Raw genomic sequence first — 12388 nt, forward strand, 5'->3', positions numbered from 1 at the left:
TATAAACAAAGTTAAACGCTTATTATATTATGCAGGTACTATCTCGGTCTGTGATCTTGAAGTATAAGATGCATTCAAGTTATTCAAGATAAATACCGAAGCAGCAAATTGCGAGCCTTGCATGTGTTTCATTTCTTTTATAATATACCAGCCTTTCGGTCGATTACTTCTATTTGTGGTTTTGTACTTCATGCTTGCGGATGTGTATTTATATTTTATATTACCTGCTCGTTATTACTACAGAAAAACGATATAATTCTATTTACCGTTTCCGTTAAAGGAAAAAGTAAGCGACGACTATGGCTTCAATTTAGACTTGAAATGCAATCCGCAATCCATTTTAAATCTCAATGGAGTTTAATAAACCTACTACGGGACTGTCAAAACATTGATAAACGTTTATAAGTGATACACCATCGCTATTTTATTTATCTGTTCTTTGGTAGATGAATTGATTAAGCTAATAAGCGCCCGTTTTCTAAATTTCGAAAGTTGGACAGTGCATGTGTCTATAATTGACCGTGTAGATTAGCTAAACTCGCTTGAGCAACTGTGTCAAGAGAAATGTGATATTAGTGAAAGTAAAGCAAAAGTTAATATTCCACTTTCTTTATATTATACATAAAAACGATGAAAACAACAAAAGTATACAATCAACAACAACAATAACAACAAGATGAAATTAATGAATGAAATATGATGGCGATGGAAGTACAGTCAATCACAAATTGCGGCATTTATTGCCATCCGTGTTTAGGGACGTGGTGGTACACGTGTTTGTAGACCGGTACATGAACGGGGTATGGTTTGGCGATGTGAACTGGATGATGTTTCTCGATTTCAATTTTGTAGGGCTTTTCCACTGGATACGGGACTGGTTTTTCAATAGTAATGGGAACCTTTTTCTCGATTTCTTGCGGCACTAATTTGTAGATAGGAACTGCAATCGGCTGTGGAACCGGTATATGTACAGGGTAAGGTTGGGGAACCGGAACCTTTATGACTTGCGGTACCGGAACTCCAACTGGATGCGGCACCGGAATGCCAATTTTCTTAATGACTGGTACATGCACCGGTTTCGTAACCTCAACAGTTTTTGTTTCCAAGTGCCCCCCGTGATGGTGTTCCTCAAATCCGCCACCGCCAATGTCTCCACCGTGTCCTCCTAAATCCAATCCACTGCCACTGGCAAAGCCGCCGCCATGTCCTCCAAAGTCTCCGCCGCCGTAACCTCCAGCATCATGACTGGCGAAACCGGCATTAACGGCACAGGAAAAACCCACGACCATTACAACCACCTGCAAAACGTACACGTTACCTCATATTACACTTCACAACTGATCATACTTACGAAGAAATGCATTTTGTGGTACTTGAGCTCAACGAGAAGAGAACTGAAAACTGTGATGATCATCAGAAATCCGGCGGCTTTTATAGGATGCTCTAGGTGGGGCCTAGTGAAAGGACTGATATTAGTATACAATAAAATTAATAAAAAGGCACATCATCCAGTTAAAAAGAGAGCATACATTTACGCCAGTTCACTGAACTTAATTACGGTTTTGTCCATGACCATACCTTCTAATTTACCTAATCCAAGCGTTGCAACGATTACTCCAAAGTCTGCATGCACAAATAAATCTAATTTCGGGAAGCAGCTGTCACTTTTTTTGTGCGGCTACATAAATTATTAAGGTATTTCCGTGACATTTTTGGTCAATATTTTATTTAGGAACTTTCGGAGCACTGTCACTTTCGTCGGGATGCGGAGAAAGGAGTTCTAGCTGCTACAATTTAATTTCCGATAAAAATGAAGGCAACTCTTTCTCTCATGGTGAAGGTCACATTCACTCCGTTCACGGTAATTATTATCGAAATTGTCCCATCTTTATGATTGCGGAAACGCACTTTTTCCGGTGAAATATTCAAATTCATTGTGCGTTACGAAACATTATATCCGAGCTTCTTCACATTGTTACGTGTGATGGAATCGGCAAACGAAAGTTACACATTTTGCTCTCGCGAGATTAAAATCGCTTGGAATTTGGCACAGTTGCTGTTTTCTAGTTTCGGCAGGAAACTTACATTTATAACAGGTCTTCGACGTTAAGATACTTTCTTCATTGATTATGTTTCCCGTTATGGATCATTGACAACGAGAGAAAAACGATGCGGCATTGAAGGTGAAGGACATTGTATTTATTGGGACAAATCTTTCTAAACGCTGCCAGCGATACTAACTTAATTACAGTCATTACAGAACGCGGTTAAAATTTGCGACATTTTACACTATTCAACGGAACGGACGAAATAATCGAGGTTCTTCATGTTTTCGGGGCAACGATTTTGCCCTAAATGAATGGTAATTTATTTATCGCAGAAGTCTATATTATTAAATTTCAATTTCTCCATAATAGCTTCCAATTGTTTGCAGCAACAAAAAGGTTTGCAAAGATTTAGATGTACTCAGCTTATAGATGTTAAGCTAAATTTACAGGCATCAGCTATCATCCGACAAATTTTGATTTGGACAGATGATAAAAATTTCACATTAGGGCGAATGTCATCGCTGCTGTAAAACAACGTAAACAAATGAATCCAGTAGCGAGTTGCTAAAGGTCCTACATTTCTAATCTAATCTAATATTGTCTGTTATTTCAAATTTAATAAATGATTGTAAGGTAGGAAATGAGTGACATAAAAATGTTGTAATCAGCAGATTCCAAACAAAATGCGACAGAAGAATTGGTACAATATCGAGGCTTCTTTACTTTAAAGTTAAAAACAAGATTCAGTTATGATTTTAATATTTTTGTATTGTCAAACCAACACAATTTTTACAGCTACTTAGCGATGTTCCGATACCACGAAAGTATCGATACCTTTCAAATGAGTAGTACTCAAATCATCTTGCGATACCTACTCATGTGAGTACTGCAAAAGTATCGATACTTTTTTTAAACTTATGTACTTATCTTTATATCGAAATTTTTAAGTACCTGTATTGACAATTTTACTGAATTATTTATTTTGTGTATCTAATCTCAGCTACCAAATCTCGAATCCAGAAGAATCACACTTCGATGTGCTTCGTTCGTCTGTTATCAGCTCACTTTGAATTAGATCAATACAGCCGATATTGTCGATTTTCAGAATTGGCTTCGTCGTCTCATCTCTTCTTTTTGTGTCATCAAACAATTTCTGTAGCCACACGACATCCTTCGCAGTCTGACCTGCAGCAAATATCATACGACACTAGATAGCCAGCGTAAATGCAAGAGTTGTTTCGTGTTTAAGTAGTTCCATAAAAATGTTATAGGGGGCATCCGAAGCCGTCTTCGTACGAGTTTGAATCACATCATAAATACAAAGAATGGTTATTGTCTAAAGACGAGACACGTAAACATGACCTACTGACATTCCTCACGTTCATTATGATAAAATTACATGTGTATACGTGGGCGTAATTCAGGAAAAGATAGGTCCTGTTACAGACGTAAAAATGAAAAACATAATTTGAGGATTTACACTTTCCCTTTGTATTTTTTAAACAACGCCAACCAATACATTTTCCAAATTTTTCGGATGAAATGAATATTTGCAAAAGTCTTTTTTTCTTAGCATAATTTTGTAAAAGTTTAAGTTTCAGGTACCTACGATACTTCACCTAATCTTTAAATACCTATATACTCAGGCATATTTACATTGCAACCGTACATTTATCTAATTTAGAATGGTGGTAATTAAACATTTTCTGCTTAGGTAAACGGGATCAGATCCCGTTTAGTCTCCTACGTAATAAAATTGTGCCGAGGTAAAGCGAGTCGGAATTTGCTGAAATCGATCTCATTGAACGGAGTTGGTTTAATAATAATAATAATAATACAAACACCTCCGCGATTCTTTTTTGAAAACAGGCTGGAGGGGGGGGGTTATTGATTTTATCTTTCAAAGTATTCTCAACGAAAGGAACTGTTTTTTACCTCCTTTCTCCCTTCCCACATATCAAAATGGGGGGGATTGACTTTATTAAGCGGCAGAGCAAAACGATGCAAGCTTTATGGGGGAGTCGAAGGTGTCCGTCTGTCCGTGAACACGATAACTGTCAAACGCTTAGACCGATTTGGTTCAAAGTTTGCACAGTTGACCTATATGTCACAAGTATTAACTAATAAGCCTATTGAAAATGGATCAAATCCAATGGCCCCTTGGGGTCACGCCTCTCTGTCTATGCCAAAGTCTTGAACCTATTTAGTTCAAACTTTGCACAGTTGGCCTATATGCCACATGTAATGAGCCTATTGATAATGGGTCAAATCTAATGACCCCGTGGGGTCACGCTTCTCTGCCCCTGCCAAACGCTTGAACCTATTCGGTTGAAACTTTGCAGTAGACTTATATATCACATGTAACAAGCCAATTGAAAATGGGTCAAATCCAATGACTCCGTGGGGTCACACCAAGGTGTTCTGCCGCTTTTTTAAACGCTCTTTATGGGTTTATTTTTAATACGCCAGGGTGTCTTGGTTACGCGAGGGTTAAAAGGACAATGAATAACTTCATAAAATTCATAACAAATTGTACCTTTATAAGTATTGAACTTAAAAATGTTAAAAACATGAGTTTGATTTCAAATTTTGTGAGTTGAAAATCGGAATTTCTCTATAATTAAGGAGCAAGATCATTTGAACCCCAACAAACTGTATTAACATCTGTTTCTGTCTTTCTGTCCCATTGTAAATTTGGGGGATCACTTAATGGTTTGTTGTAAACTATTATTAATATACAAGGTGAGTCTTTTTTTTCATTTTAAGCATTGGGATCATCTCGGAAACCATAAGACATACAGATTCGGTTAAATGAGGAAAGATTTGTAGTTTTAAGAGCTTATTGAAGATACGCTTTTGTTTTTTTGAAAAAACCCCCAGTTTACTAGATATGAGCGAAAAACAGTGATTTTTCATTTAACTGTTGTAGAATAGTTATTATTAGAAATACAACAAAATGACACGAATAAAAGTTTTAGACACTTTAATGCTTACCATTATGAACATACCAATTTCCTTCTATAGTTTACAATTTTTGAGTTATAATACAAACTTTAATTTTTTTAATGATCATCATAGTTGGCTTTGACATTTTTAAAGTGGACAAATTTTTCTCTTTATAACGATATAAGGCTTGCTAAATATACTTTAATAAATAAACGCGCTGCAGGAATTTTCGTATTATCGAGAGGTAAATAAGCAAAGTTTGTCATGGAAAACAACGTCTAGTGAAATAGGTAATAGTGTAACTGTGGCAAATTTAACATATTTAAAGGCCATTTTCGAAAATTCACTATGAAAGTTAAATTAACAATTATATTCAATACACTATTAAAAGTAGATCGTATCATGCTATGGAAAACAATAAATAATCAAAATACTGCGCTTTACAATTTCGCACGTCTTTGTACCCCGCCAGGTAGTTTGTACTATTGTAATAAAAACATAGCCTCTGAGGTACGCAGTCGATTTATTGTGACGAACGAATTATGGGAGTATAAAATTAATACAGCGTTGTCTATCTAGTGTAGTATGATCTTTGCCTGCAGCAATTAGTGCAGCCTGTGCGATAGATTGCGCTACGCACTGTTGCTTTCTGTTTGCCCAGGTGACCGCTGTTCCTCCAATCAACGAAACGTGAAGTTGACTTTCGATCAGCCTGATCTCCTGCATAGTCCGCGTCTATATACGACACGTTCTCGTCCTTCTGCCTCGTCTTATAAAGTTATTTGTATAACAGACGGCATACATCAGTTTTCCAACCACCGTCTGGTACTCCTTCTTCATTTCCTCCTCCAGACGTGGTGTTTTGTCCTCTTCTCGATGATTTTCCCCCGGTAGTTTCACGGAGTTGCACTCCATCTGGAAATCTTGCAGCACGCGGTCCAAGTACGCAGACTGGTGGAGAAATACCGCACCATCAGCACCGCGCTTAATCTGCCCCCCACAGATAACTCGAGACATCACCAAGTGTTATCTGAAACTCAGTTTTCAGTGCTGCGAGCTCCTCCTCAATTTTGGTTTGCTCTCTTCCAAGAATAAGTCCATTAGCAGCGTACAATAGAAGCACTGTCATATCCTCTTCCCGAATATAAATACACGGATCTGCTTGGTTACGTCTGATTTTATCTCAGTCAGCTTTTGATGGATCTTCACGTTCTAGAACTTTGGAGCTTGCTTCTGACCATAGAGATTTCTTTTTAGAAGTCAGACTCGACTGCTTCTGTCATCGAAACTTTCAGGCTGCCGCATGTACACCTCCTCATGAAGAAAAGCTGTCCTTACATCAAATTGGCTGATTCTCATATTGTACTGGGATGTCATCCGCATTACGAACCGGAAAGTGTCTGCCTTGACCACTGGAGAAAAAGTCTCACCAAACTCATCTATGCGCTGTCGACATCCTAATGCAACTAGTCTTGCCTTAAATCTTGAGACTTTATCGTCCTCTGCAAGCTTCAGCTTCAGAACCCACTTGGCTGGTAGCAGTCGTTTCCCCGGCGCGCCATCTGCACGTGGTTGTCGATCGTCCTGCATCGCAAGTTTCCACTCATCAGCATGATCGATCTGAATTGCCTCCTTTGCAGTTATCATCGCTACTGCCACCAAGTTGAGTTTCTCAGGAGCCTTTAGATTCTCACGTGGTCGAAGGTTTCTAACCGGAGCGTCTTCTGGCACTGGATCTGCCAGATCTTCCTGCTTAAGCTCCACCTCGTCATTCAATTCCGCTGGATTTGGTTCAACCACCACTTTCTCTGCTTACCCTTGTTTGACAGTCTCATCTTCTACCTCAGTGTGAATCTCTAGAGTATGCACTTCAGCTCGTTCCTCCAAATTCTCAATCAATGGACCTGTCAAGAACTTCACATGCTTGACCGTCCGCACCGTGTGCTTGCTTGGGAGCCAGACTCTGTACTTGGCCTAAGGCGGGGTTCATACTGAAGCAATATACGATAAGCGATGTATTGCAGGCGATACGTGATACGCGATACGCATAAGCAGATTCTTGAAATTCAAAGGGAGGCGATAATAGTATATTGTTTACCAAGGACGAGAAGTAAATTTTCGCTGACAAGTCGGAAATTCCGACCATTTCGCAAACAAGATGGTTCAGGAATAAAAAATGGGGTTGAAACGTGGCAAATCCAAATCCAAATTAATGCCGAAGCACTGGCAGAAATTTCAAAAATAAATTTCATGTGACTTTTTACGCGTTATTATCATGTCAACGACGTCGATGCTTCCGACTTAAATAAACCACGTGTAAGCGGATCTAGAAAAGCGGCAGAGTGGAGGACCCTACGGGGTCATTGCATTTTATCCATTTTCAATAGGCTTGTAAACTGTGGCATGTAAGACAACTATGCAAAATTTGAATCGAATCGGTGCAAGCGCTTGGCAGTTATTGTGTTTGCGGACGGACAGACGGACTCGCTTATAAAGCTTCCATCGCTTTGCTCTGCCGCTTAATAATGATCTATGAGTTATGACTGACATTGGTAACGGTAGTTCAATAATTTTGTGGTAGTAACTAACTGGTTTTCACTTTGTAGCATGGAAGTAGGGTCAATGATGATAAGGGTGTATGTTTTGAGGTCAACTATCAATACTGTCAGCTTATTAAGCGGCAGAGCAAAGGGGAGTCGATGGTGTCCGTCTGTGAACACGATAACTGTCGAATGCTTGAACTTATTCAGTCCAAACTTTGCACAGTTGACCTACATGCCACATGTAACAAGCCTAATAAAAATGGGTCAAATCCAATGACCCCGTAGAGTCACACCGCGGTGCTCTGCCGCTATGTAGCGTATTTTTTAAGAATTAGAAAAATGTTTGCGTTTTGTCCGTCCGTCCGGACCCACATCTACCCTTTTGAACTACTTCTAGGGGAATGGTCCTCGAGTCCTGGAACTTTTTGCAGTAGGTAGCCTATACCGAAGGTGTGCCAGACGGCCATCAAATTTCGCTGTCTAAAAGGGGGGCCCATCCACGAATTTTTTCCCGAGATGCTGTTTTTGAAAGTAAAACGTGCATAGCTTTTGCATACGACAACCAATTGGTCTCAGATTTTGCATACGCATGCCTTTAGTGGTGCTAAGTTAAACTTTAGGAAGTGGAGGGGGAGTGGGGGGTTAAACATTAATTTTATCTGTCATTGTATTCTAATTAAAGGTCTCAACGAAAGGAACAGTTTTCTACAAACAACTGCCCTTCTTTCTGTTCTCTTATCAAAGTACGGGGTGGAGGGGGGAGGGTGGAACTAGTTTTATCCTTCATGGTACTCTAATGTAAGGTCTCAACGAAAGGAATTAATTTCTACCAACCATAGCCCTCCTCCTCGACCTCTTATCGTGATCGGGTATATTCCCTTATACCTCAAGAACGGATTGCCGGAAGAGGGTACTCACAACGGGCGATTGAGACATCTGCAAGAAATATATCAATTGGTGATGTCAAAACAAAAGCTATTTCGGTTAAAAAAATACGCTTTATCCGCACAAGAGTTGTGCACAATTTACACTTCTTTAGATCGGCTTTAGGGGTTTATTTCACCATAAAATGAGCACGTGGGAATAAAAACACAAAGAAAATACTTACTTTAAACTTTCGAAAAAATCTGATTTTGATTTGTAAAAACTCACAGAAATACGAAACGTGTCGTAGGAAGATTGACAGCGTGATAATTTTGGCAATGTTAAAAAAGCTACCCGTTTTTGTGACACCTTCCAAACAGAGGCGAACTGACCAGAAAAAATATATTGTGAAACGCCCGTTACTTAATTAATGCCGTTTTCACTTAATAATATATTCATAAAAATAAATATGCGATTTTCACTTTCTAGATCTAATACCTGTAAATATCGTGATTATTAATGATTCTATCAAATTAAGAGGGCTTGCCCATCTTGTCCTAAAGCGTAATGTACCGTTTTTATTGTTCGTATTTTATATACGTTTTCTGAAACACAGTTTATCTTTGTATATATTGTGATTTTGTTTTCACCTTTTCCGTGAACCGTGTTTCCTATGTATGTATCTTTCAATTACAAGAAGAATTATAAACTTCCTCAGAAGATTACATTCAATTAAGACCGGTTTTTCGAAATACCTATATATTTACGCAACTGTGGAAAGTTCCAACAGCATTAATAAAATAATATTGATAAATTATGATGAATGGTGAATAAATGTTTAGATCATCCGATAGCTATATGAATTATGATTATGGCATTTGAATGACCACTACAATGGTCAAGACAGCTGAAACATTTTCGAAAGCTGCAATAGTCAGACACCTGTCCTGTCCATCCATCGACTAATACAAGAGGTATCACTTAGTCCACCCCCGTTATCACCTGTTCATTTTATGCCAATATCGCAAACGTCAGTACTTGTTAGGAAGAATTACACGCACGGCAGCTTGCATCATTCCTCTACATCTGCAGCGAGTTGGCGACAACTTCCATTAATCAAATTTGAAAACGACAATTTATAGTTTAGCGCATTCATATCTGTCTAATAGAAACCGTTTAAAACGTGAGAAGGCGTTGAAGTTGTTGAAAATTACATTTAATATAACTTAACGGATCAGGTCAACAAAAATAGCGGTTGAACAAACATCGCTTACGCCTGCGATAGCAAAATCTACCGAAATATGTTACAAATTTAACAGATTCTGTGAACCGATTTATTATAACGAGCTTGCCGAAAAGTAAACTGCCTCTCCTGAAACATTTATAAATATACAACACGAGCACAGGTGATATTGTACATACTCCGCTTTAAATTTGTGTGTGCAGTACATCACGGCCATTGTGTACTGAAAAGCTTGCAACGAAAACATTTTTTGTTAATATCATAAAATGATTAAAACGTAACTACTCACCTGCAACTCACAAGTCACACCGTCGGTATAACATGGAATGTAATGATGGCCGTATATCTTCTATGGTACTCAAACATTGGGTCGGTCAGTCCCACGTTCAGATTTACTTACGTTTACTTATTAACACCATACGAAAACACGGTGGTCAATAGTCAAAAGTCCTAAGTAACTACCTATGCAATATGCATGTACATACCAGAGATTATTACCAACTATGTGCTCATATTGTAGAATTATAACTACAGGATTCCCTGCTTACCTTTCAGATAAAATTGTCTATGGGACGGATGTAACATAATCTAAACCTGAGGTATAAAGGTGGAATCACTCCCCCAACTCATAAGACCGATATTTTCGAAAGGTCCTTTTCTTTTCAAATAGCTATAGATTCTTTAATGAATTACTTTTATACCTCAAAATACGAGGGTTGTCCAGAAAGTAGTAGACGTTTTGAAATAAAAAATTTTAAACTTGTAAAGAAAATCTCTTATTATATACATTTGGGGGCTACACTGTTTATCAACACAAGCGCCATTCAAATTGAAGCACTTGTCATAGCGTGGCACAAGTGTTTTGATTCCAACTTTTATAAATCCGCCGCCTGAGATTTGAACCTGCACTTAGTAACGCCGACACGTTCGGCGCCCCTATCGAACCGCTGCGTTGCGAGGTAGGTCGTCATCGCTGGGAAGAGGTGGAAGTTTTGTTGTTCGACGACAACGTCCGCCCGCACACAGTCAACCGCACTGGACAGCTCTTGGATGATTTTGGATTGGAGAAAGGATCACCCTCCATACTAGCGCCAAGCGAATTCCACCTCTTCCCGGCGATGAAGACCTCGCTCGCAACACAGTTCATGGACAGTGATGCCGAACTTCGAGACGGCGACAACCAGTGGTTAAAGTCTCAGGCGGCGGGTGTATACAAAGTTGAAATCAAAACACTTGTACCACGTGGTAAGTGCCTCAATATGAATGGTGACTATGTTGAAAACTAGCCTAAGAGTGTAGCTTCCAAATGTATATAATGAAAGTTGTTTCTTAACACTTTCTTAATTTTTTAATTCAAAACGTCTGTTACTTACTGGATAGTGGATAGAATAGCCCTCGTATGTTCAAGCAATAATTTCAAAATTCAATTTAAGTTCCTTTTAACTGAAAAACAGTGTGTAACTATTAGTGTCTGGCGCCTCAGGTCATATGATTCAATTAACAACATGCGAAATTACATCACTCACTAGTAGGCGAGGGACACTTTGTAACCCGAAGACCCTATCTCAAAATAAGTATAACTTTTGTTTGAAAAGTTATTTTAACTGTTCGACAATTTTGTTCCTTAACTCATCAAGTATGTACACAACAAATTTCGTGGAATTCCCTACATTTTCGTTGACCGGCCAAGAATTGTAGTGGAACTTTTTTTTTCGAATTTTCAAAAACTAATTCCAGTGTGCTTGTCTTGGTCCCCGCTATCACCCAATTTTTGTTACATGCGGTCATCTAACACTCTGCATAGTTTTATTAGGATTTGGAGAAAAGGGACACCCCTAATAACTGAAGAGCGCCTATAGGTATACTATAGATTTTGAATCGGAACGTAAGGTGAGCTTAATCCGAAACTAACTGGGCTAATTCCGGCGGAATTGGTCTACAAATAATGCTTTGGACATATCCTGGTCAAATGCATTTATAATTCGGAACTAAAACCGTAGATGTACACACAGCCACCTAGACAGCCACACACCTTAATGCTTTTGTATAGACTCATTTCGACACACTTAGAATAAGAAGAGGAAGGAAGTCGGAAGGGTTTACTAAAAAATATCAATAAGCCCGTGTGGTTAGGCACCCATCGGGCGCGTCCCCGGGTGGCGGATAGGGGAAAGCCCATACAGACACCTGAATGATCGTACGTGACTTGTGCTTCGGTGTGGGTAGTGACGATTATAAGTGGCTCGTCGGGGCTAAAACCCAGACTGGTAGCGACGAAGGTCGTCGCCGCGGACCAACCTCCCAAGTCAAGGTGTTAGCGACCGTGCTGAGGACTGCGTGGCACTGGGGTGCAGTGTCGATAACGGTGCCCCTCGGATACCGGGCGACCTCCGAGTGGTGGCTCCTTTCCTTCGGGAAGGGGCTGGCAGCCAAGCCCTGGGCAAGCGGCTCTGCCCAGGTGAGACCTCAGTCGAGGTGCATTGAATGCAGTTGTGGACGGAATGGAGGGGGGGCCCTTTCCGCGGCTGGCAGGGTTCCGCTGGAATCCGCAGGGTGCCATCGTGGCCGAATGCGAGGACCAGTGAACCATGGACTGGTTGGAGAGAGCTCCACTGAAGCAGCGGGACCTAGTTCCGTTGCGACGGAGGTGGCTCAACCTCGCAGTGTTGAGATCAAAGAGGCGGCGGGATTGCTCCCGGCGCCCAAAGAAATCGAGAAAGATGTCAGCGAGCTTTTGGCTCGTG

General features: G+C 39.9%; 1 protein-coding gene across 1 annotated transcript; it reads right to left on the bottom strand.

Moving 5' to 3' along the window:
* Nucleotides 1–593: 593 nt before the first annotated feature.
* Nucleotides 594–6984, bottom strand: LOC116175541. Its single transcript, XM_031493741.1, has 5 exons — nucleotides 6933–6984; nucleotides 6471–6802; nucleotides 5797–5945; nucleotides 1352–1466; nucleotides 594–1298 (listed from the first exon to the last, which is right to left on the bottom strand). Exons 1-5 carry the CDS (start codon nucleotides 6982–6984, stop codon nucleotides 738–740), a joined length of 1209 nt encoding a protein of 402 aa, XP_031349601.1. The 3' UTR covers nucleotides 594–737.
* Nucleotides 6985–12388: the final 5404 nt, after the last annotated feature.

This window comes from Photinus pyralis, unplaced genomic scaffold (assembly GCF_008802855.1).
Source record: "Photinus pyralis isolate 1611_PpyrPB1 unplaced genomic scaffold, Ppyr1.3 Ppyr1.4_LG1, whole genome shotgun sequence".
NCBI classification, from domain to species: Eukaryota; Metazoa; Arthropoda; class Insecta; order Coleoptera; family Lampyridae; genus Photinus; species Photinus pyralis.